The 26,613-nt window shown below is 42.8% G+C and overlaps 1 protein-coding gene across 2 annotated transcripts in view; it reads right to left on the reverse strand.

Moving 5' to 3' along the window:
- The window catches only part of LOC138246555 (sialic acid-binding Ig-like lectin 13), a 170,005-nt gene that overhangs the window by 49,216 nt on the left and 94,176 nt on the right, over positions 1–26,613 (reverse strand). For both annotated transcript variants that reach the window (XM_069201228.1, XM_069201229.1), the window contains one exon: positions 21,558–21,863. In XM_069201228.1, coding sequence (XP_069057329.1) covers positions 21,558–21,863 — 306 coding nt within the window. The remainder of the gene's footprint in view (positions 1–21,557; positions 21,864–26,613) is intronic.

Below are 26,613 nucleotides of genomic sequence, written 5' to 3' on the forward strand. Positions count from 1 at the left end.
AATAAGAAAGGAACTTAAAATAGAACTACACAGCAAGCAATGTTAAAATAAATTAATGTATTTCAACTTTTTAAAAATGTATTGTTTAATTTAATGTAACTAAATAAATATTTAAAAAAATAAATGTTTTATTACAAAACATTTTAATAAACTTTTTTAATGTAAAACTCAATTTAACATCATTCTATACATAACTTTTAGTAATTTGTAATACATAAATAAAGATAAACATTTAAATTTAGGTGGGAATTTGTATTTGTAATACATCTTTAAAAACTTAACATAATTAATTAAATAGGTTCAATATTAATAGTGTTGCTGCATTTTTATTTAATGTATCCTTACTTAAATACGAAATACTACTAAAATAATTATATACAATTTATTTCAATAATATTAAACCGAAAATATATTTCAATTTGTTCTTGAAGTTTACTAAATGTTTAAAACATTCACTATACTTTACCATAAGAAGATCATGGGGCAGACACTCTGAATACATGCAAAAAAGTTACTAGTAGTAAATGTGACTCCAAACGCTGCCTTCAGGTGGGGAGACATGCATGTCTATACTTTGTAGTAAAATCACACTCAGAAATGTTGTCTAGCAGAAAGTAGTACATGTACTTTAAAGTGTAAGCTTAAATTCACACACGTCGGTTTACTCACGTATAAATGTAATTCTGTTAATAGGTCCCAAAGTTGAGAATGCATTCTTTTAATATCTAGCGTTTCAAACAATTTTTGACATTCTCAAAGACTGTCTAGATAAAAATAGCCTACCTCATGCATCTCAATTTTGAACAATGTGTTATATACAACCAATTCCCAACAGCCAGTGTTGCAATTGGGTTCTGCCCATTCAGTATGCCTTTTTTTTTGCTTTTTGGATCACCCGTTTTTTTACTTTTTACTGTGGGTCAGTCTCACTAAATGTGTCTCACCCACAGTAATCACATGGCAAATGGGTGGTGTGTGTTTACCACCAGTGTCAGCCTCTTATGATAGGGCTGCTGCAACGCTGGAAAGGTAAGGGGCACTTGGCTGGTTACACGAGTACACACATATGTGCACACATGTGAGGGTTATATATGAGATACTACTGTGTTTAACAGCCCTTAACTGGGCAAAGGTAGTGTAGCGCAGAGGGGACTCTGCAGGATTAGATTTTGACCTGGAGTAGGGCTTCTAACGTTAGTGTACATTAATAGGGAAAGTCAGTGTGAATTACTGTTTTGTCTGTAGTGACACTTTATTATACACATAGGGGGAAAATTGCCTAAGAGTGCAGTTTTGCTTCACTTTGGCCTACAGAGACCAGTAATGTATTGAAATGGGGTTTAACTTGTGCAGGAAAATGAATTCTGCAAGTTCCAAAAAGATATCTGTCCAATTTATGGGTCATGCAGAATTGTCTTATTTCTCTGGCTCAGCTCAGGATCAGGCCTCTTGTCACCCTGCTGCGCTAGGTTAACTGCATTTCTCCATAGCACCAGGAACAAAGACCTCCTACAATTAACAGTGCTTCACTCAGGAAAGGGGTGGGGCAGAAGGATCTGCATCAATTAATCAGCTGTCACACTGTGCCAGTGATGGGCCTGCCCAATCCCACTGAACAAAGGAGGGAGCCCTGACTTCTTGAGCCAAAAAAAGAGGCAGCTCACCTTTGAAAACTTGGTGAGAAAGGCCCTGGAAGTGATATCAGTGAGGGGCAGAGCTGCGGCCAGAGGAGATGTGGCTAGTGAGTTCTGGATGACATCATTTTGATCTGTCCCAGCATGCTGTGCAGGAGGATTGAACAGGGGTGCCTGGCTTCTGAAGACTTCCGCTACTCTTTAAACACTCTTGCACAGCTGGAGACTCTTGCTTGCCTTGTGTTTTTCTGCACTTCTCTGCTGGACCCTAGGACCTCCATGGACAACTGAAAGGAAGAACACCCTGATGCCCACAAAGGATTAAGGTCTCTGCCCAGTTGACCCCAGGACTGCAGGGTCTTCCTAAGGGTCAGTGAAGCTGGCTGCCTTACACCAACCGAGGACTAGTTGGGGGGAAACCCCGCACTTTTGTGCCCAAAGACAAGGAGGAAGGGTGGCGCAGGGAGCCAGGGAAACCATTTTTTTGCAGACTGCACCACTTTGAAGGTGGGAAGACTTGCTGCAACTGCCCCTGGTGGCTAGAGTTTGGACTTAAATGAGTCCAAGATCATCACAATCGGCCCAACAGGGCCTGGGTTATGGCATTTAAAATGTTTGGCAACTTTGAACTTTTTACTGATAGAGCAGGAGAGGCTCTGCTGCTGTTTCTTAACTTACCACCAGGGTAGACCAGGGCCCGGGGGTCAGAGCAAGGATCATTTCATTATTTTTATTCAGAGAAGGGGCATGTGTGGGGCTCCCATCTCCCTGGGGCTGAAGAAATGGAAGGGAGAGCATGTCCACATTTCCCCCAGTGAGCCCATCTCCCACTTCCTTTCCCCATGTCTGGGGAGGAGCAGGACAACAACCATGTTGATAAGTGGGCAGGGAAAAACTGCTGCCGGCAGCAGCACAGGAGACTGCTCACCAAGAGGGCAGATTGCTCGGACAGCCGGGGCATGGCTCCCTGAGTTGCCTCCAACAAATGAAAAAAAAAAGTCAAATGAAATCATGGCACGAGACCACTAAAAACAGCACAGCTCTCCTGAAACCAGCAGGAGTGACGATAATAAAATATTCATTGCTCCAGGATGGAGTACTCCATAATACCCTTTGTGGCTTCTCAGTCTGCATATTTTTCACCACTCGTCATAGCACCAGGATTGCAGGGGCTCCATCAAAATTGGAGAGAGAGTGCAGGGGGGCTGCAGGAGTGCAGCAGCTACCCCAAAAAAAGATTTTACAAAAGACAGACCCTATGTTTGTGGGGTCCTAAAAACCAGGATTCCTCTGGATCTTTGCAGAATATTTCAAAGCATTCCTATGGCTTAAGCTTTGGCTGTACAGCGGGGAGTGCAGTGCCTCTAGAGGTTTGTTCTATGGTTGCATTTATTGTGGTCTAAACATGTTAAAGAAAATATATGTGGTGCAGTTCCATCTAGGGGCTAAGTTTATAGTTGCATATTATGTGATCAAAATTACATGTTCTCTAGGGTCTGATTTCATGGTTGCAGTTTCATGGCTGAACATTTTCAGAAAGCAACAGACATGTTTTGCTAATTTTAAATGCTTTACTGATATAATAATGTTGACAACAATTATTGATCAAAGTGCAATATGCTTCATTAACTTTAATAAGTGTATTTACACCTGATGATTATTATTGATAATTATATTTCCGTACCAAATGATGTCTTTAAAGAGTGCTTTATTTCTCTTTATCATTTGTCCAAGCCAATGGACTTACCTTTTATGTTTCTATGACCCCTTTAATGGGGTCAAAGAAGATGATGCAATGTTATCTATGGTATTTTCCATCTACCAATGTATACATTTGTAAATTAGCTCGCACTATTTAGTAATGTGTGTACTTTTCCCGTTTTACTACAGAAAATGCTCAGATTGGACAATTATGTATTGAATGTTATTATTGCATGCCAGCGGACAGTGATTACTAGCCTACATCACCAGCTCTGAGTAAGTCTTGGACTGCTCTACTTTACTACCCTGAGAGAATCAAGAGCTACAATGGGGTGATTGGTTCTCAGTAAGGAGAATTGTGTCCCTATTACTTGTCCAAGCCATACATCTAACAACCCAATTTTCCACAGCCAGAAAATACTAGTATACTTATACTGAGCATATATTAAGTGAAGATGATTGACAATGCTAAAATACTGCAAGTACACATACAGCAGTCTTTCTCGGGCCTTCATGACAGTGCCATCTGCCACTCTGAAGTTTTCTATGTGGCCATGGTCCAACTCTTCAGATCATTGCTGACTCTATTTGGCACCCTTGCGGGTCCCACAGAGCCAAGAGGTTCTCCATCTGGGTTACCACCCTTGGCTGGACCCTCTGATCCTACTACTGGGCAGAATCCATTTCCCCTCTGGATTTCAAATCCAGCGCCATGGTCCCGGACATTAATGCAGATTCTAATGCCATCGACTCTGGAACATAAGGCCCCAACTGTCCTCTCTGACATCGAGTCACCCACGGTTCAACCTTGACCGAAGTCGCACTCTGACACTGTTAAGGCTCTATTGCTTCCATTTGATCTGCCTCCACAATGATGACAGCACACCCTGCACTCCCTGTTTGGCAAGGATTCAGATAATGATTCTGATGCGGGTGATGAGGTTGGTGAACCTTATCATGAGGAAAATTGGTTTGACAATTTGCAGGAGGCTAGTGGCATTGATACCTTCCTTGAGACTGGACTCCTATTGCCCCCAGGCCCTGCCACTGGGACAGTGCTTCCTACGCCATGGCTAGCAAAGTCTACTTCACATGGACTATGAATTACCACAGTGATCCATGATAGTCTCCAGGTTTTTGTGGAACAAGTAACAGAACTACTCACAGAACTCGGAGTATCACTTCACCAAAATGCAGATGATACTAAGGTGTGTCTATAGGTTAATTCCCCTTAAACCTTATAATTCAGAAATTGTGCATGGATAGTATAGTAGATGAGGTTAAAAAAAGATGCTTGACCTCAGTCCCTAAAGGTAGAACTTCTCTTATTCATTCTGTTCCAGTAACCACTTGAACCAACTCTAGATAGATTCCATGGAGAATGATTATATCACTCAGCGAACATCTCTTGCCCTTATACTTAACTGGAACCTACACTTATAGAGCACATTAAACCAATTGTCAAGTTAGCAAGATTGTACCTACAGAATATCAGAAATCTTAAATACATACATTGTGGTTTTAGTCTATAATTTAGCCAACTCCTTTTTTAAAAACGAATGAGCCCTCCTTATAGGACTCCCAGAAAGGCCTTACTCATCGGAGGGATACTTTTTTTTACAGCAGCTCCTTTCTTTAAAAAAAAATGATAAATGATAAAACTGATTACATTCATGGCACACTTATAGACCACTCTTACTTTAAATTGATGCTGAATGAGGCATATTTGCCCTTGAAAATGCATATCTTATCCTTGAAACCAGTACCTGTGTCATTTTATATACAATGACCAAACAGTATAAAAAGGGAATACAGGAGCCCTGTTGGAGACACATTTCTCAGTTTCCGTTTAAAGCCATGTTTCTTGCAACTTAACTATACTGAAGGTGAGATTCAATATCATGTGTTGGAAACCATAACAAATCATTTAGAAGGTGGGTAAATTACATTGATTCTCAGGAAGCAAGAATGCAAGTAAATTCTGCTCTGCGGCACATCAAACACAGTTTAATGATAACAAAAGAGCAGAACTTTTTTGTCAAAGGCTACACATCGGCTTGCTTAGAGTTCTGTACACTACATTCATTTGAGTATATCCATGACAGACTTATCATTAATGTCAGATGGCCCCTCTCAATTAGGGTCAGAAGAGCTTCATTTCTACTTATGGTTTACTCCAAATAGGTATATGTTTAATGAAGAAAAAAAAAGTTCCTTCACAAACTACTAGTTTTTCATTTATTTCAGCAACTTTTCATGTTAAATAATCTTGTATTTTACTACTGTCCCGGCTCTTCCAGTGAACCCTGACACTTTGACAGTCTTTCTTCTATGTCACTGAAAGTGTTAAGGACTGGACCTTGAGAAGGGCTGTTGAGTGCCCTTCTTGATTGCCCAACAAAAGGGTGACTGCTCCCAGTACCCATGATGTCATCCTATGCACAATAATAAATGTATAATGAGTGATGCTTAGCAGGTGTGTGGGCACGGCGTATGAAAGACCCTGATGAAAAGCATCTGAAGCTCTTCTTTGCCTTCTGAACCCTAGAAGTCTCCAGAATGCACCTGATGCTGCACAGTAAACAAATCCTGTTACAAAAGAAACAGAAAGTTATGATTACTACCAAAACTATTTTGTATGGTCTTGTGATCATTGTATCTATTATTGTAGTGTCTGAGAATCTCATTCTTACGCATGTAATTGTTTTATTAAACATAGGGCCTATCCATAAGCAGTCTGTTGACATACATCAATCATGGATATCCTACTGTTGTCAACATTTTGAAGTAGCTCTAGATTCCATTATGAAAGATTCCCACCTATCCATTACTTATCCTCTGGTGGACGATGATGGTACACTGCCCCTTACTAGTAACAACTCTTTTTTGTTTTACCATTATCCAGGACGACAGATACCCTCACTATTGGGTTCTCCTTCACAGTTTTCATAATTTTGTCACAGCATACTGCAGACTGACATATCTTCATGTGAATAGCCAAAGAGTTAAAATGTCTTCTCACTAATGAGAGTTAAATCCAATGAACCAGGGAGTGCCAAAGGATCCCCACTTTATTAAACTGCTATATGGCTCCCCATTTCCATCGGATTTGGTTTATTGTTTTTACCTTTCTCACCTATGCAAATCACACACATTGATCATGTACCCAGACGATCCTGAGGGCTGCATCAGAAACAGCTTTAAAAAATGCCAAACTGCATTTGCTTCAAGGGTGTGAGACAATGCTCTCAATGTAAGCATGGATAAAACAGATATTGTCTCCGTGGATGGGCCAAAGATAACTGCTCTAATAATTGCTAACCCACAAATTTAGGGTCTATCCCTACAGTAAAATATCCAGGAGTTATCAGAGATAATTCTCTCATCCCTACACCTCATGTTAGTAAGGTGTCTTCATCATGCTTCTTTTATATAATTTATGTAATTATAAGTATCACCTCTTTCTTTCCCCGCTATTGTTAGGAGGGGTAATACTAGGGCTTCTGAGATAAAATTATATCTTTGCTTTTTTCTGGGCACTTGTTTTACATTACATTAGTACATTCCTAATAGATTGCTTCACTCCTCTACAGGTACACAGCGTGTGATTTCTTGCTCCAAGAAGGAATGTTGTGGTGGACATTCTCTCTCCTTTGAAGCAGCCAACGAATGGAACAGGCTTCTTCTTGCTCTTAGATTGGAATCTGATCATCTGTTCTCAGGAAATCAAGTAAACCATGTAGTGAAGAGCATCTACACAATAACTGATTGTCTCCACCTGACCATTCCTGGTAACAGTTAAGCTGTAAAAATAAATAACATAGCATGACATGACTGCCTCCTAACTAGCTCCAATGGCATGTTTAATTGAATCTACCTGAAAAATACATGCCTGAATCTGACATTGACCATGCTGGCCTGCCCTGTCTATGTTGATTTGTTGTCTAACTAAAATGATGATTTAAATGAATGATAATTAAAATGTAAAGTCTTTTCAGCAATAGGCAGACCACAGTAAATGTTCAGAATAAGATCATATGACATTCAGTTGACTTTTAAATAAGCGTGGGAATGTTTTGTTACTGTAGGTAGCATGGAATTTCTATATTAAGTACAGCAGCTACTGGTACCCTAAATATCTGGTGGGGAAACCAACCAGCCACTGATTAAAGTCGGCTGCCAGATTTAGATTGCCGGATTGTGCTGCACTGCTAGCACAGTGCTGTGACTGAAATGCTAGAATCTGTCACTGGAAGTGCCATGCTGATGTGCAGGTGGATGAGCATCCTCTCTTAACGCATGTAATCTGGTCAAAAGCATTTCCTTCCTGGGCTGACACCAGATGCTGCTCGGGCCTCACAGCCTCTGGCTCCTCTCCAAGGCCAGAATATAATATATATCTGCAATAAACGTGGCAGCATACTCTCATTTCCCCCAAACTCCTGCTCAGCCCCACAGTCACAAGGGAGCCCATCTGAGTTCAAGGTATTAATGCAAAGTGGCCAGAAGAGCACTTCCAAGCTCTCTGCATCACAAAATAAGACCTACCAAGTTGACCTTTCAAACCTCTTAAACAGTAGGGCAGAGCTGCTCTCGTCACTGTGGGCCTCTTCTGTGGGTGGAGTGGTGTTGTCTGGACCCTCTGGTGTGGTAACGGTCCTTCGGGTTCCTGCAGGGGTATAAGAGCATGATTATTGCATGTGTGTGTGTAATGGTGTGCAATGTGTGGGTGTGCCTGTACCCCAGTGCAAGCATTCCTGTGTGGGAGCTTGTGTGATTGGGGGTTGTTATGGGTATGTGCAGTGAGCATGCTTTAGTGATGGGTGTCCATGCTTAGTTGAGTCATGCAGGGCTTGGTGTTGGGATGGGTGGTTAGTGTTATGGGTAGATTAGTGAGGATTTTGAGTGATAGGGGAGGGTGTGAGGGTGGGGTTGTGTGATAGCATGCAGGTAGGGTGGGGGATATGATAGTTGAGATTTGACTTACCAGTGTCCCATCCTCCACCGACTCCTCCGAGGCTCTCAGGATGCAAGATGGTCAAGACTTGCTCCTCCCATGTTGTTAGTTGTGGGGGAGGAGGTGGGGGTCCGCCGCCAGTCCGCTGCACCACGATGTTGTGCCTGGAGACCATGGAACGCACCTTCCCCCGTAGGTCATTCCACCTCTTCCTGATGTCCTCCCTATTTCTTGGGTGCTGTCCCACGGCGTTCACCCTGTCCACTATTCTGCGCCATAACTCCATCTTCCTGGCTATTGATGTGTGCTGTACCAGTGATCCGAATAGCTGTGGCTCTACCCGGACGATTTCCTCCACCATGACCATGAGCTCCTCCTCGGAGAAGCTGGGGTGTCTTTGGCGTGCCATGGGGTGGTGTGGGTGAGATGTGGGGTGGTGTATGTGGTGATGAGTGTGGTGAGTGTAGTGGTTTGTGGTGTTTTGTGCGTGGATGTTGTGTGGGTGATGGTGTTGTGTGCCTCTGTGTGATGGGGTTGTCAATTGCTGGGCTGTCTCTCTGGCCTTCTTTCAGAATTTCTGGTCGTAGGGGTTTGTGGGTGATGTGGGTGTGTATTTTATATTGTGTTGGGTGTGTGGGAGTGTTGTTTGTATGTGTATCAGGTGTGTGTATTTGTAATTGTCCAATGTGGCTGTGTTTTGTAGATGTGTGTGTATTTTGAGCGCAGCGATGTGTACCGCCAATGGAATACCGCGGTTGAAAGACCGCCGCGTGGATTTGTGGGTCGTAATAGCATGGGCGTGTTTCTGTTGGCGTGGAGGTGGAGGATTTGTTTCTGCCAGTTTATCACTGACCTTTGGTGTGGCGGTGTTGTGTGGGTGTCTGAATTTCGGCGGATTTCGAGATGTGTGTCATAATAGCTGTGGCGGTCTACCGCGGCCGCGGCGGTGTATTGGCGGTCTTCTGCACGGCGGTAAGCGCCTTTTACCGCCAATGTTGTCATGACCCCCTAGGACTCTATTGGCTCCATGTGTGTTTGGGCAGTCAGGTCCAATTGTGTCCCACCGAGCTTGGAGGCCAGTGCTAGTAGTAATATTATTGCCAAGATGAGTGTTTACAATCAACAAGATGAAAGGGATCGAGTGGTACATTTGAGGGCAGAATTTGCTATGGAGCAACTAACTGGTAGTAGGTGTGAATGTCCTCGGATAGACCCGTTTATTCAATCATCTGATAGCTCCACTTCTAAGGTTGATCTTTTCTTATTAAATCAGGTCTCGCAGATAAAGTCCACTAGCCATAGTGCTGATATTGAAGTGTTTGACTATCAGCAAAGAATCTCCATACAGGGTAGAGCCACTCAGGATGATGTTGTGGTAAAGGGCAAGCTTGTGGCTCCCACAGAACTGATTGAACCCAGATGACTTGAGGTTTTTGTGGCGGCATCAAAGTCTGTTAAAGTTCTGTCATGGAACATAGCCGGTCTAAGAAAATCTTGACTGGGTTGCATTTATAACCCAGCACAATATTAGCTTATTCCAAGAGACATGGCTGACTACAGAAATTGAGTTTCAAGGGTATGCTACCTATTCTAAAGTTGCAAAGAGTGGTGCTGGGGGAAAGGGAAGACCTTCTGGTGGCTGTTTAACATGGGTGGCTTCACACCTGGGCTGTCTGACCAAGCAGGTTAAGACAACAAGTGATGATGTTTTATGCCTCTTCCTTTTATTTCCAGATGTTAGTCAGCTGTATTTAGTCAATGTGTACTCTAGACCCATTAGCACTGTCCATGAGTCACCGGTGACAGGCTATTTACCTGACTTTCTTTCTACACTATGGGGGGGCTATAAATTGCTTGGTGGGGATTTAGAACCACTAAGTGCCTTCACTGATGGTTTTGTTCTTGAGGAAGATAGGCTATGGGGCATTCCAGCACTGATTGATCTGCTTAAGAAATGGATATCACTAGTGCTCCAAGTTAATGCCCTTGTATTCAACCACTCTATTCGGGCTTGTAATGGGAATACCAAATCGGAAAAGTATGGGTTCCATACATTCAGCCATATAGGGTGGTCCTCCACTATTGATTACATCTGCGTTGATGTCAGGTTATGGCCAGATGTCATCGATATAGTTATATTGAGGCATAATAGTGACCATAACACATTTTCCCTTGAATTGGGGACTTTGTGCTTTGGGGCTCAAGGGGGGGGATCAAACTGGACTGCACCAAAGGATAACTCTGAAACCAAATAGGCGTAGCTTTAAACAGGAGGAGTTTATTTGGTCACCTTAATCTGTGCAGCAGCTCTATAAAGTCGTAGGTCTGGCTCTAGAAAGTATGGGCTCTGGTGGCTCAATAATGTTTAGACCTGGCAGAGAAATTGAAGCAATTGCATGGGATGATGGCCACGCACTAAGAATTGGTGGAGGAATTAAAAAAATGGACTGCAAAAGGAGGCTGTTCAGGGAAGCTCAAGAAAATCCCTCTGAGGTGGTACATAAACAGTGCTGCAATGCCAAAATTGAACTTATAAAGGCCATTAGAGCCAAGAATGTAGAGTGGGTCCAATCTGCTAGTAGCACTTAAAAATGTGCCTAGATTCCGCTAAGAAAGAGTGGGAAACGCAAAAGTAGGATGCCACGAATGGGGCACTAAAGCACAAGCATTATAGGTTATTTTGGCAAGTTGTTGCCTCGGGGTGTCCAGAGTCCATAGGCGTGATAGAGAACAACATCTTGGCGAACAATGGATCACCCACTTTAGTTCTCTGTATGATTTACAGTCAGGTGACGGGGTCTCGGTGGGTCTTAGTCCTTGTGTGCCGCTTAGTCCTCATGTCATCGTAGAACACCCAGTGATCTTTATTGATAAGGTGGCTAGTGCCATCAAGCGGATAGCTCCCAGAAAGGTGCCAGGACTTATATTGTTCAGTGCCAGAAATCTGGATCCCGACCTTGCAGTCTTTTTTAATACTATTTTGGAAGGGATGCCCTTTCCCATGTCTTGGGCAGGTGCCGAAATAATTCCAATCTACAAGAAAGGTTCCCCCCACCTTCCTGCAAATTACAGACCAATTAGTCTGATCGACACAATGCAAAAAATGTTTGTACATGTGATTCTAGGGAGACTGCAGGGATGGGTGGAAGTCAGTAGTGTCCTCAGCACCTCTCAGGTGGGCTTCAGGTAGTGTACTTTTACTATAGATTAGGTAATTTGCCTGTAGTTTCTGTATTGGAAGACAGTCGTTCTGGAGGGCACTAGTCTCTATTTAATATTTGTTGATTTATGGGCAGCTTTTGATTTGGTCCATAGAGACACCTTCTGGCAGGTTTTGGAGGATATGGGGCAGTGCTTAATTTGTGCTTGTTGTTTCTGGTGCTGAGCACCGGCACTTATTTATGAGGGCTGGCACTTATTCTTCTACCTCAAGCATTTTCTGCAAGCAGAAGACACATTTGAGAAACACGGAGGAAGAGAAAAACAAAAAAGCGTCACAATGGAAGAAAGCAGAAAGCTGCAAAAGTGAGCTGAAGGGGCAGGGTGTGGCTTTAAATGGATTGAAGAGGCCCGAGAAGGCTTCAGGATTACCCTGCCTCAGTATTCCGTGTTTGCACATTTAATTGCAGCAGCCGAGGAGGGCTTTGGGCACCTGCACATTTTTATTTACAAATTAAGGACTGATATGGGGGGATCCCCGATATCTCTCTAATATCATCTTGAGATTGCATGAGGTGAACTTTGCACACGTTCGGTATGGCACATTAGTGGAACCCTAGGACCCTTTTTCTGTAAGAAAGGGTGTGAGACACGGCTGTGTCTTTGCCCCAAAATTATTTCTATTGTATATGAATGGCCTTATTGACTCACTTAATAATGTTAGTAGTGATGCCCCAAGAATAGCTTTGGGCAAGATTCCCGCTCTAATGTTCGCTGATGACACTCTTCTTCTGTCGAAGACAGCGATGGGTCTCCAAAGAGCTCTTGATTGTTTTAATGATTTTTGTAGATTTAGGGGACTGAAAATTAACATGATTAAAACTAAGTATATAGTTTTCAATCCAGTACCAACTACTCACCCAGGCCTAAAGTTGAATGGGTTTATTTAGGAGAGGGTGAAGGCATTTGAATTTCTAGGGGTTTTATTTGGGGAGCGTATGGATTGGTCCTTACGTATAGAAAGGAAAAACCTTAGATTGTCCCAGTTTACTGGTTTTTGGTAAAGGCTTAAAAAAGTTCATTTTTTAAACCATTCATCTCTGTGGTTGAAATTTACAGATCGCAAGCATTGGTGAAAGTTGGGATTGGGATACAAAAGCATGAGAATGCTTTTCTTAGGCAGTTATTAAACCTCTCATCAAGCACAGCCTGAATTCTGCTGACGTTTGCTATGGGAATAAAACCAATTACTGAAAATTTGGGGCTCCGACCTCTCCTATTTTGGAGGAGACTATGGGCCACTCCAGAATTAGAACCATATGGGAGAGGATTGGAAGAAATCATTGGCCTACCCGGGGCTGGAAAGTTGCCTTGGTTGCATTACATTAGGGATACAAAGATCAAGCTAGGTAAACCCCAGTTGTGGGATGAACATGCAGTGGCCTGTCAGTCATTGCCCAAGAGAGATCTTGTAGTTTTATACAAGCATTCTAGATTGTCGACGACCTTAGAGAGCAGCTCTTTAGGCACAACGACTCAAAGATTTTTAGAGTTCAAGGACCATTATAGCCTTAGAACCCGCCGTAGCGGGCTCTACCAGCTATTAAAGGCCCGCTCCTGCGTTAAAGGCCAGAGCTCAAGCCGAGGGCCTTTAACAAGGGAGAGGGTCTTTAATAGCCGCTAGATCCCGCCAGGGCGGGTTCTAAGGCTATTAGAAAATTCTGCCATTAGAGAGCAGAATGTTCTAAATAAAACAAAGGCTTCACGGAACCGGAGGGGATTAAAATCCCCTAAGGCTCCGCGAGGCTTTGTTCACAGCTGCTGCTGTGAACAAAGAAGATTGGAATGTTGGCGCTGTAGGCTTTTACCGGCCAGTAAAAGCCTGGAGCACTCCATTGTTTTCAATGGAGCTGCCAACAGTCCAATGTTCCAATACAGACTTGAACCCTTTTTAGATGAGATACAGCCATTGTTGGCACACAAACTATTTGCACAGTTTAGGCATAGTTCATTGCCCCTCAATGTGCTTAAAAGCAAGTGGAGGAGTGGCAATAACTCCCTGAATAAAACGTGTCCAGCTCGTGGGGCAGGTGAGAAGTCTGAGGCCCATGTTTGTTTCTTCTGCAAAATCTATGCCCTCCCAAAATGAAAGTGGCTGCTTCTGATATGCAGGCATTTGGGTATCAGGCTGCATGTGGAGAGACTCAGAATCCCAAAAAGTAATGCTTGGCAACCAACTGTCTTCTCGTTATTGAGATCTGTATTCATGTTAAGGTGGATTCGTAAAAGGTATGTATAATTGGTCACCCTAGACTAGTGCCTTGAGATTTGTACAGTGTTTTCTCTTTATTTAACAGAGATGTACTGTTTGTCATTAATTTTAAAATAAGTATATTTTTACATTTAGATATTATATTTTTATTTATTTCTCTTTTTTATGATGCACTTTTATGGCTTTTAGCTGCAATAAAGTAATTTTGATTGACTGACTGAAATAGATGTACAAACCAACACATCATAAGAATTATAATCAGAAATTTTAAACACCTTTGTGATAATATCCCAAACTTGTTTCCAAAACTTAGAAATGTTATTGCATTCGTATAACATGTGTCTCGGAGAGCCAGAATTCATAACGTAATGCCAACAATTTGGGGAATGTAAAAGCTTTGTAATAAACAACCTTAAAGGTGTTGACAAACAATTAAATAGTATAAATGAGCCAGTTTGGTATGATGTAACAGGAAGTTAGCCACAAATATTACAAGCCATATGTTCTTCCACACATCCTGAGACACAGTGATGTCTAGCTCACTATTTCAAAACATTAAAAGATAGATAATATTATCTCCTGCAAAATTGTTAATATTTTATATAATTTTGAAACAGCATGTGGGGATGCAGCAACTGTTGGAATATAAATTTGAGGTGGCACTTTCCAGTAGATTATTAGAAATGAATCAAGGATGAAACTATACAAAAGTTCATATTTGGACCATTCAGAAGGAGGTAAAAGGAAGTGTTGTTGCAAATCATCTATTCTTATGATACACATATTTTATGTAACAAATACAATCCTTCATCCAAGTTTGCCACTAGTTTGCTGTTAGAACAAGTTGTGTTAATGGGTTATACCACAAAGACATATTTGAGGTAAGTGAAATTGGGGACGGAAAAAGAGAATCTATGACCTGCACAATTAGCTTTGTAGACTTAAGGATGATTGATGATTTAAGGAAGATGTTAGAGTTGGACATAGTTAACAGTGCTGGTAAAGGGAAGGATGATACCAATCTTTTTTCAATAGGAATCTGTATGACTGAACCAGAAAGAACCTTAAATGATTTATGATATTTAAAAAAAATCCACCAAACCAACTCCACCATTAACCTTAGCAACTTATATTTCTTTATAACTGATACATGGAGTTTTGTTATTCCAAATACATTTAGATATGAGTTCATCTACAGTTTTATAGAACCTAAGAAGAAGTTGAGTAGGTAAAAGAGTTTAAAGCAATAACCATTTTTATAGAATCAATTTTCCCCCACCAATGTATCATATCTTTAATATGTTTAATAATGCGATCACAATTCAATGCAAATGATTGTTTAATAGTATGATAAAATAGAATACCAAGCTATTTACATTTTATTAGGAAGCACATCTGGGGTACATTGGACATTTAGTGGAAAATATTCAGTTTTATTTGTGTTTAAAGTGTAGCTTGAATCCTGAAAATAAGTTTGAATTAGGTTTAACAGAGGAGGTGTAGAATATTCAGGTTTACAAATATATAGCAACACACTATCAGCATATGCTGAAGTTTCAATATTTTGAACTTTAACACAAAGATGTTCAATTTCAGTGGCATTTCTGACAGCAGAGAGTAAGGGATCAATAGCCAGAAGACAAAGCAATGGGGATAAGTGACATCCTTGTCTGGTGGCTCAATAATGTTTAAAATTTCTAGACATTTGGCCATTGGTAAACGGCCTTGCAGAAGTACTGGAATATAATGCTGATACCATGTGAGTTAATGAACTGGAAACATTAAATACCAACAAGGTATGAAATAAATAAAGCCAAAGTACCTTATCAAAAGCTTTTTCAGCATCAAGTGCCAGGACCCCAGAGGATAGAGAAAAGGATGAACTAGCTTCGATCATATGGATTAATAACCAACTGTGGTTCACAGAATGTCTATGGGGCTGATTATTAGTTTGGCAGATGGAAACATCTGTCTGTCAAGCTCCCGAAAGGGAGGTCCCTGTGGTGCTGGTGACCTCCACGCCGGCCCCATTACGACTTTCCTACTGGGCTTATTGGCAGAAACCTCAGCCCAGTGGGAAAGGTGCAGGATTACTGGCGCTGGCTCATATTAGAACCGACGGCAATGCTGCTGCACACTGGGGGTACCAGCACCCTCGAAATGCACACTGTCTGCACAACTGAGTTCAGTGCCGCCCTGGCTGATTACAACCAGAACCACCGTCAGCCCGTCAGGAGCACTGATCCTGGTGCAGATGGCGTTAGGCTGGCAGGTCTGCCTCGTAATGTGGTTGGACCGCCACTGCGAGGCTGGGGGTCTTCAGACTACCAGCCACGTAATAAGGCCCTAAGTTTCATGAATCCAGATTGATGAACATGCATAACATTATGCAGAATAGAGGATAATCAGGTTGCTAAAGTTTTAGCATAAAGCTTACAGTCTTGATTAATTAAAGATATAGGACAATAGTTTGATACTTTAGTGGGATCTCTATTGGGTTTCGGAAGAACAATAATTAATACTTCAGTGAAAGATCCAGAGGTTGCTCCTGTAACACTAAAGTGAGTAAATATTTTAAATAGATGTGGGAGAAGGAGAGAAGACAATTCCTTATAAAATTGAGCCGGGATACTAACTTTGTAAACACATAATGCAGTGCCTTTTAAACAAACTGCCTTGTTGAGCACCCTACACAATACACCGTGCTTTTTATAGAAACTGTACCATGCATTTTATATAAACTGTGCTCAGAGCACCTTAGAAGCACATTATATATTTTGTTTTTTACAAACTGCTCCATAAAACATTTTACAAACTCATTATGCAGTGCCTCTTAAACAACCTGTACAATGGAGCACTTTAAAATACATTACACAGAGACTTGAATACAAACTGCACCACGGAGCAGGTCTTTAAAACAAATTGTGCAGTGTTTTTCAAACAAATTGCACCAAGGAGCACTTGAAATGATTATGCAGTGTTTTATACAAACTGCACAAAGGAGCAATATAAAACGATTATTCAGTCTCTTTAATTCATCATGGTGAACCAGCACGAGGTGACTTTTATCAGAAGTATATTACAAATGAACGTTGATAGGTCACTCATGTAGAGCCTTCCATGCAACTTGTCTAATAGAATTACATACATAGACACACACCTATGACTCACTCCATCCACCACTACTAGCTGGACCCCCGTCCCAGGAGCAATATTATTCTGCCAGCAAGGAGGAACCACCACCTGGTCCGTTGATAGAAGGCAGGAACTGGCCTTCACCGCAGTGACACTGTGAAGCCCACTGGCTAGAGTGCGAGATGTGAGAGGGGGAGACTGGAGAGGGTATCAGATCTGACCCATGAAGCCTTCAGAGAGGACTGCTGTCTCAAGCACCTTGGCTCCAATGGCACGCACAACTGTCAATAAGAAGGGCCCATGCCAGTGATGGGTATTAAATATTCTTTCTTTCAGGAGGCCTTGTGACTACACAAATATGTTTACTTTAATTTCTGTGTGTGCACCTTTGCCTCAGGAGCTTACGGACAGTTAGACAAACAAGGTGTACATCTACACAAAGTGTATCATGGCATGAGACCAACACCAAAGCTGTAATAAAATAAAAAATAAAGTACTTACTCACTCCACTGACTTGCCTCCTCCTTGTGCTTCAGTCCATCAGTGCAGGTGGTATCTGCAGCAGTTAAAGTCTCCACATGACAGATTGCATGCTTTCACGCACATTCCTTTACTTTACCCTGTAGTGCTTGGTGAATTGGCATATTTCCTATTTCTGCTCACTTGCACATGTGGTTTTATGCATTGAATACACAGTGCTTTTTAGCACACACATTATACACCATTAGGAGTACACACGGCACTGCTTTGGATTTGGTAGCTCATGACCACTAGATTCCCTATTTTATCGTTCACTGATTTGATTGTATTCCTTTCTTGTATGTCCACTCGAAAGCCTTGAGAAAGTCTTGTTGACGAAACACGTGTTGGCTGTTGTATCTTTGGATTCATGATACACTGGATGAATAAAACTTGTCTTTCATACACTTACGTGCAGTGTGAACTATGATTGCTACAACACAACACAACACAACAAGGAATGGACCTCTATGACCACTGTTAAGTGGCTTGGTATAACAGTATTTGACCTCTACATGTTTGATTGAGCCTTCAACCAACACAAATGCACCCAAGTTGTCTGGGTTTTTTCCAGTTTGGCACCAACGGCAGAACTATCTGCGACATATGGACATTGTTTTCTTTATGTACTATGCTCATACATAGGAGGTGCGAACCTTACGCATAGCCACCTGTTTTTGTTCTTCTCCACACCAATCCAGACACTGTTCTCATGTTGCTGATGACGTTAGGCAGCATAAGAGGTGCACCAGGATTGGGTGAAGAGGGCTGCCTTGATGCTCCTGCAGGCACAGCTGAGTGGAGTGGTTTAAAGTGCACATGACAGGCTGGCCGTCACAAAACAATCGGCCAAAATGACACGTGCACTCTAAACTGGTGGAGTGAGCAGCACTCCCATGCTGCCAGTCAGCAGCAGAGACCACACCTGCCGCTGATTAAGTAACAAAGTATTACTTATGTCTCTTAAGATGTGTCAGAGAACAGCAAGCCATTGACTAGCTAGGCTTTTATGAGTTATAAAAACCATCTAAAATCATACAAGAATACATACACACTTCAGTAATATGCTTTATGCTTGCAAGGAGATGGGCTCCTATCTACATTTCTGAACCGATCGATTGATTAACTTTTTCTCATGGAGTTTTACCTTACTTGTATACATTCCATGAGTGCTCTGAGACCACACTAGTGTGCATGCAGTCCTTTAGAAACATTACTACTAAATAAATCGTGTTCATTGATTATATAACAATGTATCCATCAATGCTTTACTACTCACTTACGACCTCTACAACCTCCACACACCAACAAACAGCACCCACAGACAGCACCCACAACCACCTGCTCACCACATTGCAGCAGCTCACTGACCAGGAAACCATAGCCACCCTGAATTCCATCCACTCTGGAGCTCCCACAGAGCTCTGCCCAACCACTTCTTCAACCTCTGGAGCAATGGAATCAGCAGCAAACTCACTGCCATTCCCAACGCATCCATCATCGTGGCCACCTTCCCCGACAGATAGAAGCAAACATAGGTCAGACCCCTCCTCAAGGAACCATCCGCTGAACCCAGCAAACTCAAACACTATAGCTCCGTCTCACTGCTCCCCTTCCCCACCAAATTCCATGAGAAGGACATCAATGGCCTACTCACTGAACACCTGGAGAGAAACAACCTGCTGGACACCTCCCTATCCGGATTTTGTACCAGCCACAGCTACAAAACTACCCTTATCACTGCCACCGATGACATCAGACCCCTTCTTGACTGGCAGGAGACAGGGGCGATGATCCTCCTCAACCTCTCAGCAGTATTGGACAACGCATCCCAACACACACTCATCAAGAGACTACATTGGAATCCAAGGAGACGCCCTCAAATGGATCGCAAATGGATCGCATTATTCCTCACAGGGCGAACCCAGAAAATATGCCTACCACCCTTCATCTCAGAACTCAAGAGCACCATCTGCAGCGTCCCTCAAGGGTCACTATTCAGCCCCACCCTATTCAACAGTGACACAGTGCCCTTAGCCAACATTGTCATAGCCCATGGCCTCAACATCATATCCTACACAGACAACACTCAGCTCATCCCCACGCCCTTCGAAGACCCCTTCACCACTAGGACCAACTTCCACAACTGCATGATGGGTGTCACCAACTGGATGAAGACTAACTGCCTGAAGCTCAACACAGACAAGACGGAAGTGCTGATCTCTGGGAACACCACCTCTCTGTGGGACGACACCTGGTAGCCCTCTGAATTTGGATTCACTCCCACATGTTCAGCTGGCTCCCGGTCAACTCCAGGAAAACCGTCACTCAAGCCCTAGTTACCAGCCTGCTGGACCAACAACACGCTCTACGCAGGAATCACTAATCGATTCAAGACCATTCAGAATGCAGCTGCTAGACTTATCTTCGACATCCCCAAACCGACCAACATCACTGCCCACCTCAGGAACCTCCACTGGCTTCCTAGCAAGAAAAGATGCCACTTCAAGATACTGACATGCCTACAAGGCCCTCCATGACCTAGGACCAGCATACATCAGCCACCGCCTGAACTTCCAACAACCCTCCAGACACCTGCACTCCACTTCCCTCACCTCGTACACACTCCCCACATCTGCCCAATCTATAGTGGAGGGCAATCCTACTCCTACCTTGCCACCAAGTCCTGGAACGACCACCACCTCCGAACAGAATACTCCTTACAGGAATTGAGAAAGGTGACTTAAGACATGACTTGCCACCTGGATACCCTCTCGGGTGATTAGCAACACTCTATAATTCCAAATTGATTGATTGACTCTATTTGCTTTCCCAAATCAGCTAGGGCCAGCCAAAGTTGTGCTTTCCTAAATATGCTGTTTTAAGTAAAAAACTGAAAAGGTTATAAATAGGCTAAGGGTAAAGATTTGAGTGAAATGTCACTATCTAAACATCTATGACAGTTAAAGGATACCATGTCAACAACTTTGCTATAGTAACAAAGGAGACAGAGGAGTAATCTTCTGCATGTGGCACAATAGCTCCTACTCAATTATAGCACAACCCACAACTTGAAATATTTTGAATTATAAGTTTGGATTAGTGAAATACGGGGCCTAGGGCACAACAATCGAAAAGACATATAGTTAAGCCCCCCCGTTAGAGGTTTTGTGCAGCCTGAGGTCTAAGTTCATCGTGTGAGACAACAAAATTGTAGAACACATATCCAAAGAATCATCTCATGTAACACCCATGCTCTTTTGAGAAGACATAGGGCCTGGTTTACAGTTTGGAGAATGGTATTTACCCTGTACTCCATTGCTCTGAGAAGCTTTCTGTCCTCCAGATTTAGAGTTGTCTGCTGGCCTACAGGACCACTCTAGTCATGGACAGGTGCCCTTGACATAGTGTTATATGTCAATAAGTTAAATGTTTGACAGACGGCTCCGTCAAACTTGGCTGTCACCAGTCAGGCTTTTCATTTGTTATTGTTTGTTCAAAAACAAAATCCCAAAGCAGGATTTTGTTTCAGAAAATACAAAAGCAGGCCCCATAGAATTTGAGTTTTCTTCCATGGTGTGGGGGGTTATTTAAATGCTTTTACTGTCCCTGGCCCTTACAGCCAGGTCTACATCATTGACATAATTCTTTGATGGAGTAAGGACCATCGAAGGAGGATGTTAGTGACAGAGAGAGAGTAGGCTTCATCACTCATACACTTATCATCCACCCCAATGTAAATCAGGCAGACAGACTTTCATTTTGATGAAGAAGGTAATGCGTCACTGTTGCAAATATAGAATCCTCTCTCCAAACTCAAAGTCAACCCCCTAGATTTGATGGTTGGATTTTCCAATTATACCTTAAATTCAGAGGCAGCTGAACGACAGATCCCACCTTCATATGGCACCACAAAGAGTAATATACTTAACACATCAAATCCACATCAGTCCATCTCCAATTTTCCTATAAGGTGGTCCTGGAGATGGGATTTACTATCACCTTATTCACTAGAAGACTTTGTTCTCCAAGGTGCTCAGCTACATTTTTCTCTATCTGTTGTCAAGATGAGAGAGGTGGGTTTAAAATGCAAAGGATTCGAGAACAGTAAGCACATCAGAGGATGGACTTTGCCCTCTAATCTCAAATTTCTATAGACAATTAAATTATCTGTACTTACACTGTATATTTAAGAGAACCACTTCCTGTGTCGAAACACCTGCCATGGGATAAAACACCTCACAAATCAGCCATGACTTGTTGTGTTTTCTAGAGGTCATGAAGGTAATTGTAGATGTGTGGACCTGAGTTCCATCTGCCTGTTTCTTTGACGTAGTGCTCTGAGAATGTTCAGTGTTCAAAGTCTCCTTCCAGGTAATGAGAGGTGGTAAACCGGAGCATCTCCCAGGTGCTGTACAGGTGATGTGGGCAGAGGTACCTTCAGCCAGGACCGTTGGGAGAACAATCTCTGGCTTCTCTGTAAGAGCTGCCCAGGAGAGAAGAGAAAGAAGTTATATACAATGGTTTGTCATATCGGTATTGAGAGCTAAAAAGTTGTCATTTTTATGAGCTTAAGTAGGCTTTTAAGGCACTACACATGCTACACATGAGATGGTGAGGAGGGTTATCGCCCAATGCAATATTGGAGATGAGTATGGTTAACATTCAGCAATGATTTTACACATTTTACAGTATTGAACTTAATATGTGCTTTTTCCACAATATGGCTTGTCCAGATATATCTTTCTAGATTCTGTAACAGGACAATTTATGCTATTAGTGCTAAAATAGACATAAAAATCATTGACACCCTTTTTGCAGTACAATTAGGAGTTCAGTGCCAATTCCACCCCTTTGCTGTTAATCTGGGCACTTTCTACTATGTTTTCCTTGCTAGTAGCTCAACTGGTAATAAACAACACTAAATAGGGAGAATTAGCATGTGCAAAGATTAGAGCCCACTGTTTAACATACCGGATGAAATCAATTGCTAATAACACTGTTACAGTGCTATATTAACACTAATACATATTTGCACTGGGGTAATTAGCACATCCCATTTACACATAGGTTTAAATGCCACAACAAATCCTGTTCTACTGAGGAATTACAAGTGCAGTGTTTTTCAATGAATTGTATTACGTTTTTTTTTTTTTATGGAATGTGAATATTGAGCTATTTTAGAGTTTTCAAATAGTAAACCTGTATCATCTCAGGACCTACAGTTCTTGTACCTTTCAAATACTATTAGCACTTTAATTAATTAAATATTAATAGTAATAAGAGCCCAGCAGGAATATTTACCTTTTAGGGTCACTTTTCTTTCCAAGCCAAAATATTGAAAGTTAGTTTCTTCTATTCATCCAAATCTTTTTTCTAGGCACAACTGCCTCAGAGTAATTTGGCCTTGGAAACACTGGTACATTTAACTCCTCCTAAGTAAATATCCCTACCATAGAGGTATGTACAGTTTTTATTATGCAAGTAGAGTTTTGAACTGCTCTTGCTTACTGGCCATCGCATTGTTTGAGAAGGTTCCCTCTTTTCTGTCGCTGAAGATGCCCGAGCATAGGCTTTTATGTACAAGTGCTTGTTGGTGCTGAAATTGGGTGCCTTTTCTCATGATTGGTTCAGGTGTCCTGGAGTGCACTGTAAAGAGGTACACAACATATCCGGGGCAGGTACAGCCCTGGCTACTAGTGAGAAATTTCACTGAGTGTGCCACCAACTAGGATAGCCTGTGAAGCATGTAACAGTGCAGGCCTGTGAAGGTGCAGTTGAGCTTGGGGTTAGGTTGCCACTACTAAAGTTGTAGCCAATTCTGAAGGGACCCCCCACTACCACATATCACCCCCTGAAGGACAGGGCAGGTGGTAGGTGATAGGCTGGGGAGTTACACATGGATGTCCCTTGCATAGTAAGGAAGAACCCCCATGTGGACTTCCCCTACTTAGGGAGTTCAGCTCCTCCCATAGGTTTTTGCTGATTCCCTACCTAGTGGCCTTAGGGCCCTAGGCCCTTTACCCCATCAATACAGTGTGAAAGTGGACGCACCTTCCTCCATATACCAGGAAGTGGTGCTGGCCAGTGTGTGCACATGTGCCCACTGGCGCACCAAACGTGCTGGGTCTGTCATTGCAGGTCTGGGTGTACACTTGCCACTATGGTGTGCTTGAATAACAGGAATGGGTGTGCCACCTAGCATCTATGGTGCTTTAAACCTGTATCCAGGATGTCGTAGCAGGTCTGTGCAGGCGCACTAGCACCTAGAGGGTCTTAAATAGGTATCCAGTTTGTCTTAGCTGGCCTAGGTGTGCACACTAGAACTCATGTGCTTTAAAAATGTAACTTGCCTGACTTAGAAGGCCTGTGTGTGCACTTGCACCTTTGTTGCTATTAAACGTGTCCAGTCTGACAATGCAGGCTTGCATGTGCGCAAGGGCATGTATGCCCAAGGAGTGAAGAATACCCATGTGTGTTTTCACTGCATAGATGAGCTGCTTTGCCTATAAGTTAACATGGGAGAAGTGTTACAATTACACCAAGCTGCAACAGTTGTTTACTATCATTGGCTTCCTCTTGACAAACCCTTTTCCATAGTAAAGGTGGCTTTGTCCATAATCATGGAGAAATGCCACTTCTAGAAAGTGTACGTTTCCCTTCCCTAAAACACTTTATGTGCCTGTTAAATCGACTCAAGTCCATACTGGGGGATGGAGGAGCACATCTGTGAATTCCCCAGCAACAGCTATAAAACTTGGACACACAAGTGGAACGAAGACCTCTGCCATTTGTGGGCCTAGCTGGATAGATTGGAGGGAAAGGTTCTGACACTTGGCCTCTTGGAGCCAGATCACTAAAGATTAACATGTGCATCCCAGAGAACCATGGCAGACAGGACTGAAATTTAGGGAAGACATCTGTGGTTCAAAGAGGAACCCTCTGAACCCCCCCCCCCAACACCAAAGGCACACTACAGTATAACTACTGGTGCCCCACTGGAGCAAAGTAGAGATACACTTGCAGGGACATGGTGCACACTGCCAGCAGAAGCTGTTGTGCACAAAGAGTAATTACTGCCCTTCCTACATTGTGACTGGCCTGGGCAAACTGTTTGCTGTTGTGTGGCACTCTGAGGAGTGCTCTCCAAGGGCTCGGTGGCTTTCCCCTTATTCTTTTGTTGTTGTCTCAGCAACATCAAAGACCTCCCATGAGGGATCAACACCTTCTATCTGTGTCATCTGGAGAGGATTGCCCTCATATGTGCCTACACTGTTTGCTGGACATCACCTGGTAGCAGTGCTGCGGGCGTGGAACTAAGTATTGCTCCTGGAGACCCAATTTGCCTGGTGCAGAGCCTTCAAAGTGCTGTCTGCATTTAAGGAGTGTGGCCCTTCTTTGTGGGGTCACAACATGCATAAACGTCTGGTTGGTAGTGAGTGAACCCTGTGTGGCCATCTTTATCGAGGTGCCGCATTTCTCTCGTGCAACATCGGACTGCATGCTAAGTGTGTGAGGTGTCCTATTCACTGGTTGCGACCCCTCGGAGGTGGGGGCATACTTTGAGCAGTGTTGCATTCTACCTTGTGCACCACCACTGAACTTGCATCTATGTGTGTGTACCGGATTTGTCTGGTGCAAATCAAGTCATCACACACCAGGGGCGAGATGTATCATTGTTAACAATAGCGATTACCTCATTGTGAATTGTGGCGGATCGCAATTAAGTAATCACTATTGGAATGTATGAAACTCCAGGAGTTTCATACTGCGATTCGCAAGGACTCGCATATGGACCTACCTCATTAATATGTGACCCATTGCGAATGGGTACAATCACAGGCATGGTGGCCTGCTTGGCTCAGCAGACCATCACGTCTGTGATTGCTTTTCAGTAAAGCAATCTTTTTTTTAAAAATGCAGCCCATTTTCCATAAAGGAAACGGGATGCGTTTAAAAATGAAAAATTGAAAGTTTTCTTTTCATTTTTTAAGAGCAGGCAGTGGTCCGTGGGACCACTGCCTGCTCTTAAAATTTTTTTTTGCATGCCTTCACAAAGGGGAAGGGGTCCCATAGGGACCCCTTCCCCGTTGCGAATGGGTTACCACCTACTTGAAGTAGGTGGTAACTGCGATCGTTTTGCGACCACATTCACGGTCACAAAACAATCATACATACCTCTGCGATTCGGTATTAGGAAGGGACGCCCTTGACACGCCCCTTCCTAATACCTAATCGATATGTAGTAAAAAACCAATTTGCGATTCGGTAACAAGCTACTGAATCGCAAATTGGACTTGTTACATACCAAAATGCATTTTTGCGATCGCAAACAGTCCGCTGGGCCATTTCCAATCGCAAAAATGTTTGATACATCTGGCCCCAGATGTTGTGCCTGTAGCCACCTGACCTCTGGAATATAATTCTTTGTCCTGGGTAGAAGAAAGAGCAGGTGTAGTCATTCAGGGCTCCTCTCAGGTCACAGACAGCAGATCTGTTCTGAGGAGGATGCCTTGTAGTTGGCACCAGGCAGGCAGTTAAGGGGACTCCTGGGAACTGCCTAACCAATCAGGTAAAAATTCCGAGGCACAACCCTACCCACCTTTTCAGTAGTTCTTGTTTGCCATTACTGCAAACAGGCCCAAATGCCATGTACCAGGGCATAATCAATGTGGCCAAAGTCTTTGGCCAATCTAAACTTAGCTTCTGAGAGCTGAGGGGGTAAGTGTCATAGGGACATCAACAGTGTGCTCCAACATGTAACACTAAAATCAAATCAGAAGCAGGTCCTGGACTCACAGCAAGCCAGGAGACAGACAACTTGCCAAACAAAGGGAGGAGCCTCAGCACCCGGAGAGAAGATACACAGCAGCCATTCTCTTGTACTGTTTGTTCCCTTTCAGAGAGCAAAAGTTTTACATGCACTTCAGGCAGACCAGTCGGGCAGGATTTCACACTTTTGTTCCAACAGGATGCCCACAGTCCCCAACAGACCTACTGTGTAGCTCCTGAGAGGCATTTTACACCTCGTTCATGTCAAGTACAGGCTGGGAGTTGGTGGACAGTAAATGCAAATTAGACTCCAGAGCTTCAGTTAGGATAAAGGTAACTTTGTAAAGGTCACTTTTCTTTATTTATGAAAAATCTGACTTTACCATTGTTTTGGATATTCCATAACTATTTTTTCTAGTTAGCTCCTTCCGAGATACAGCATTATTATTTATTATTATTTTAAT

Source organism: Pleurodeles waltl, chromosome 7 (genome assembly GCF_031143425.1).
Source record: "Pleurodeles waltl isolate 20211129_DDA chromosome 7, aPleWal1.hap1.20221129, whole genome shotgun sequence".
Lineage (NCBI taxonomy): Eukaryota > Metazoa > Chordata > Amphibia > Caudata > Salamandridae > Pleurodeles > Pleurodeles waltl.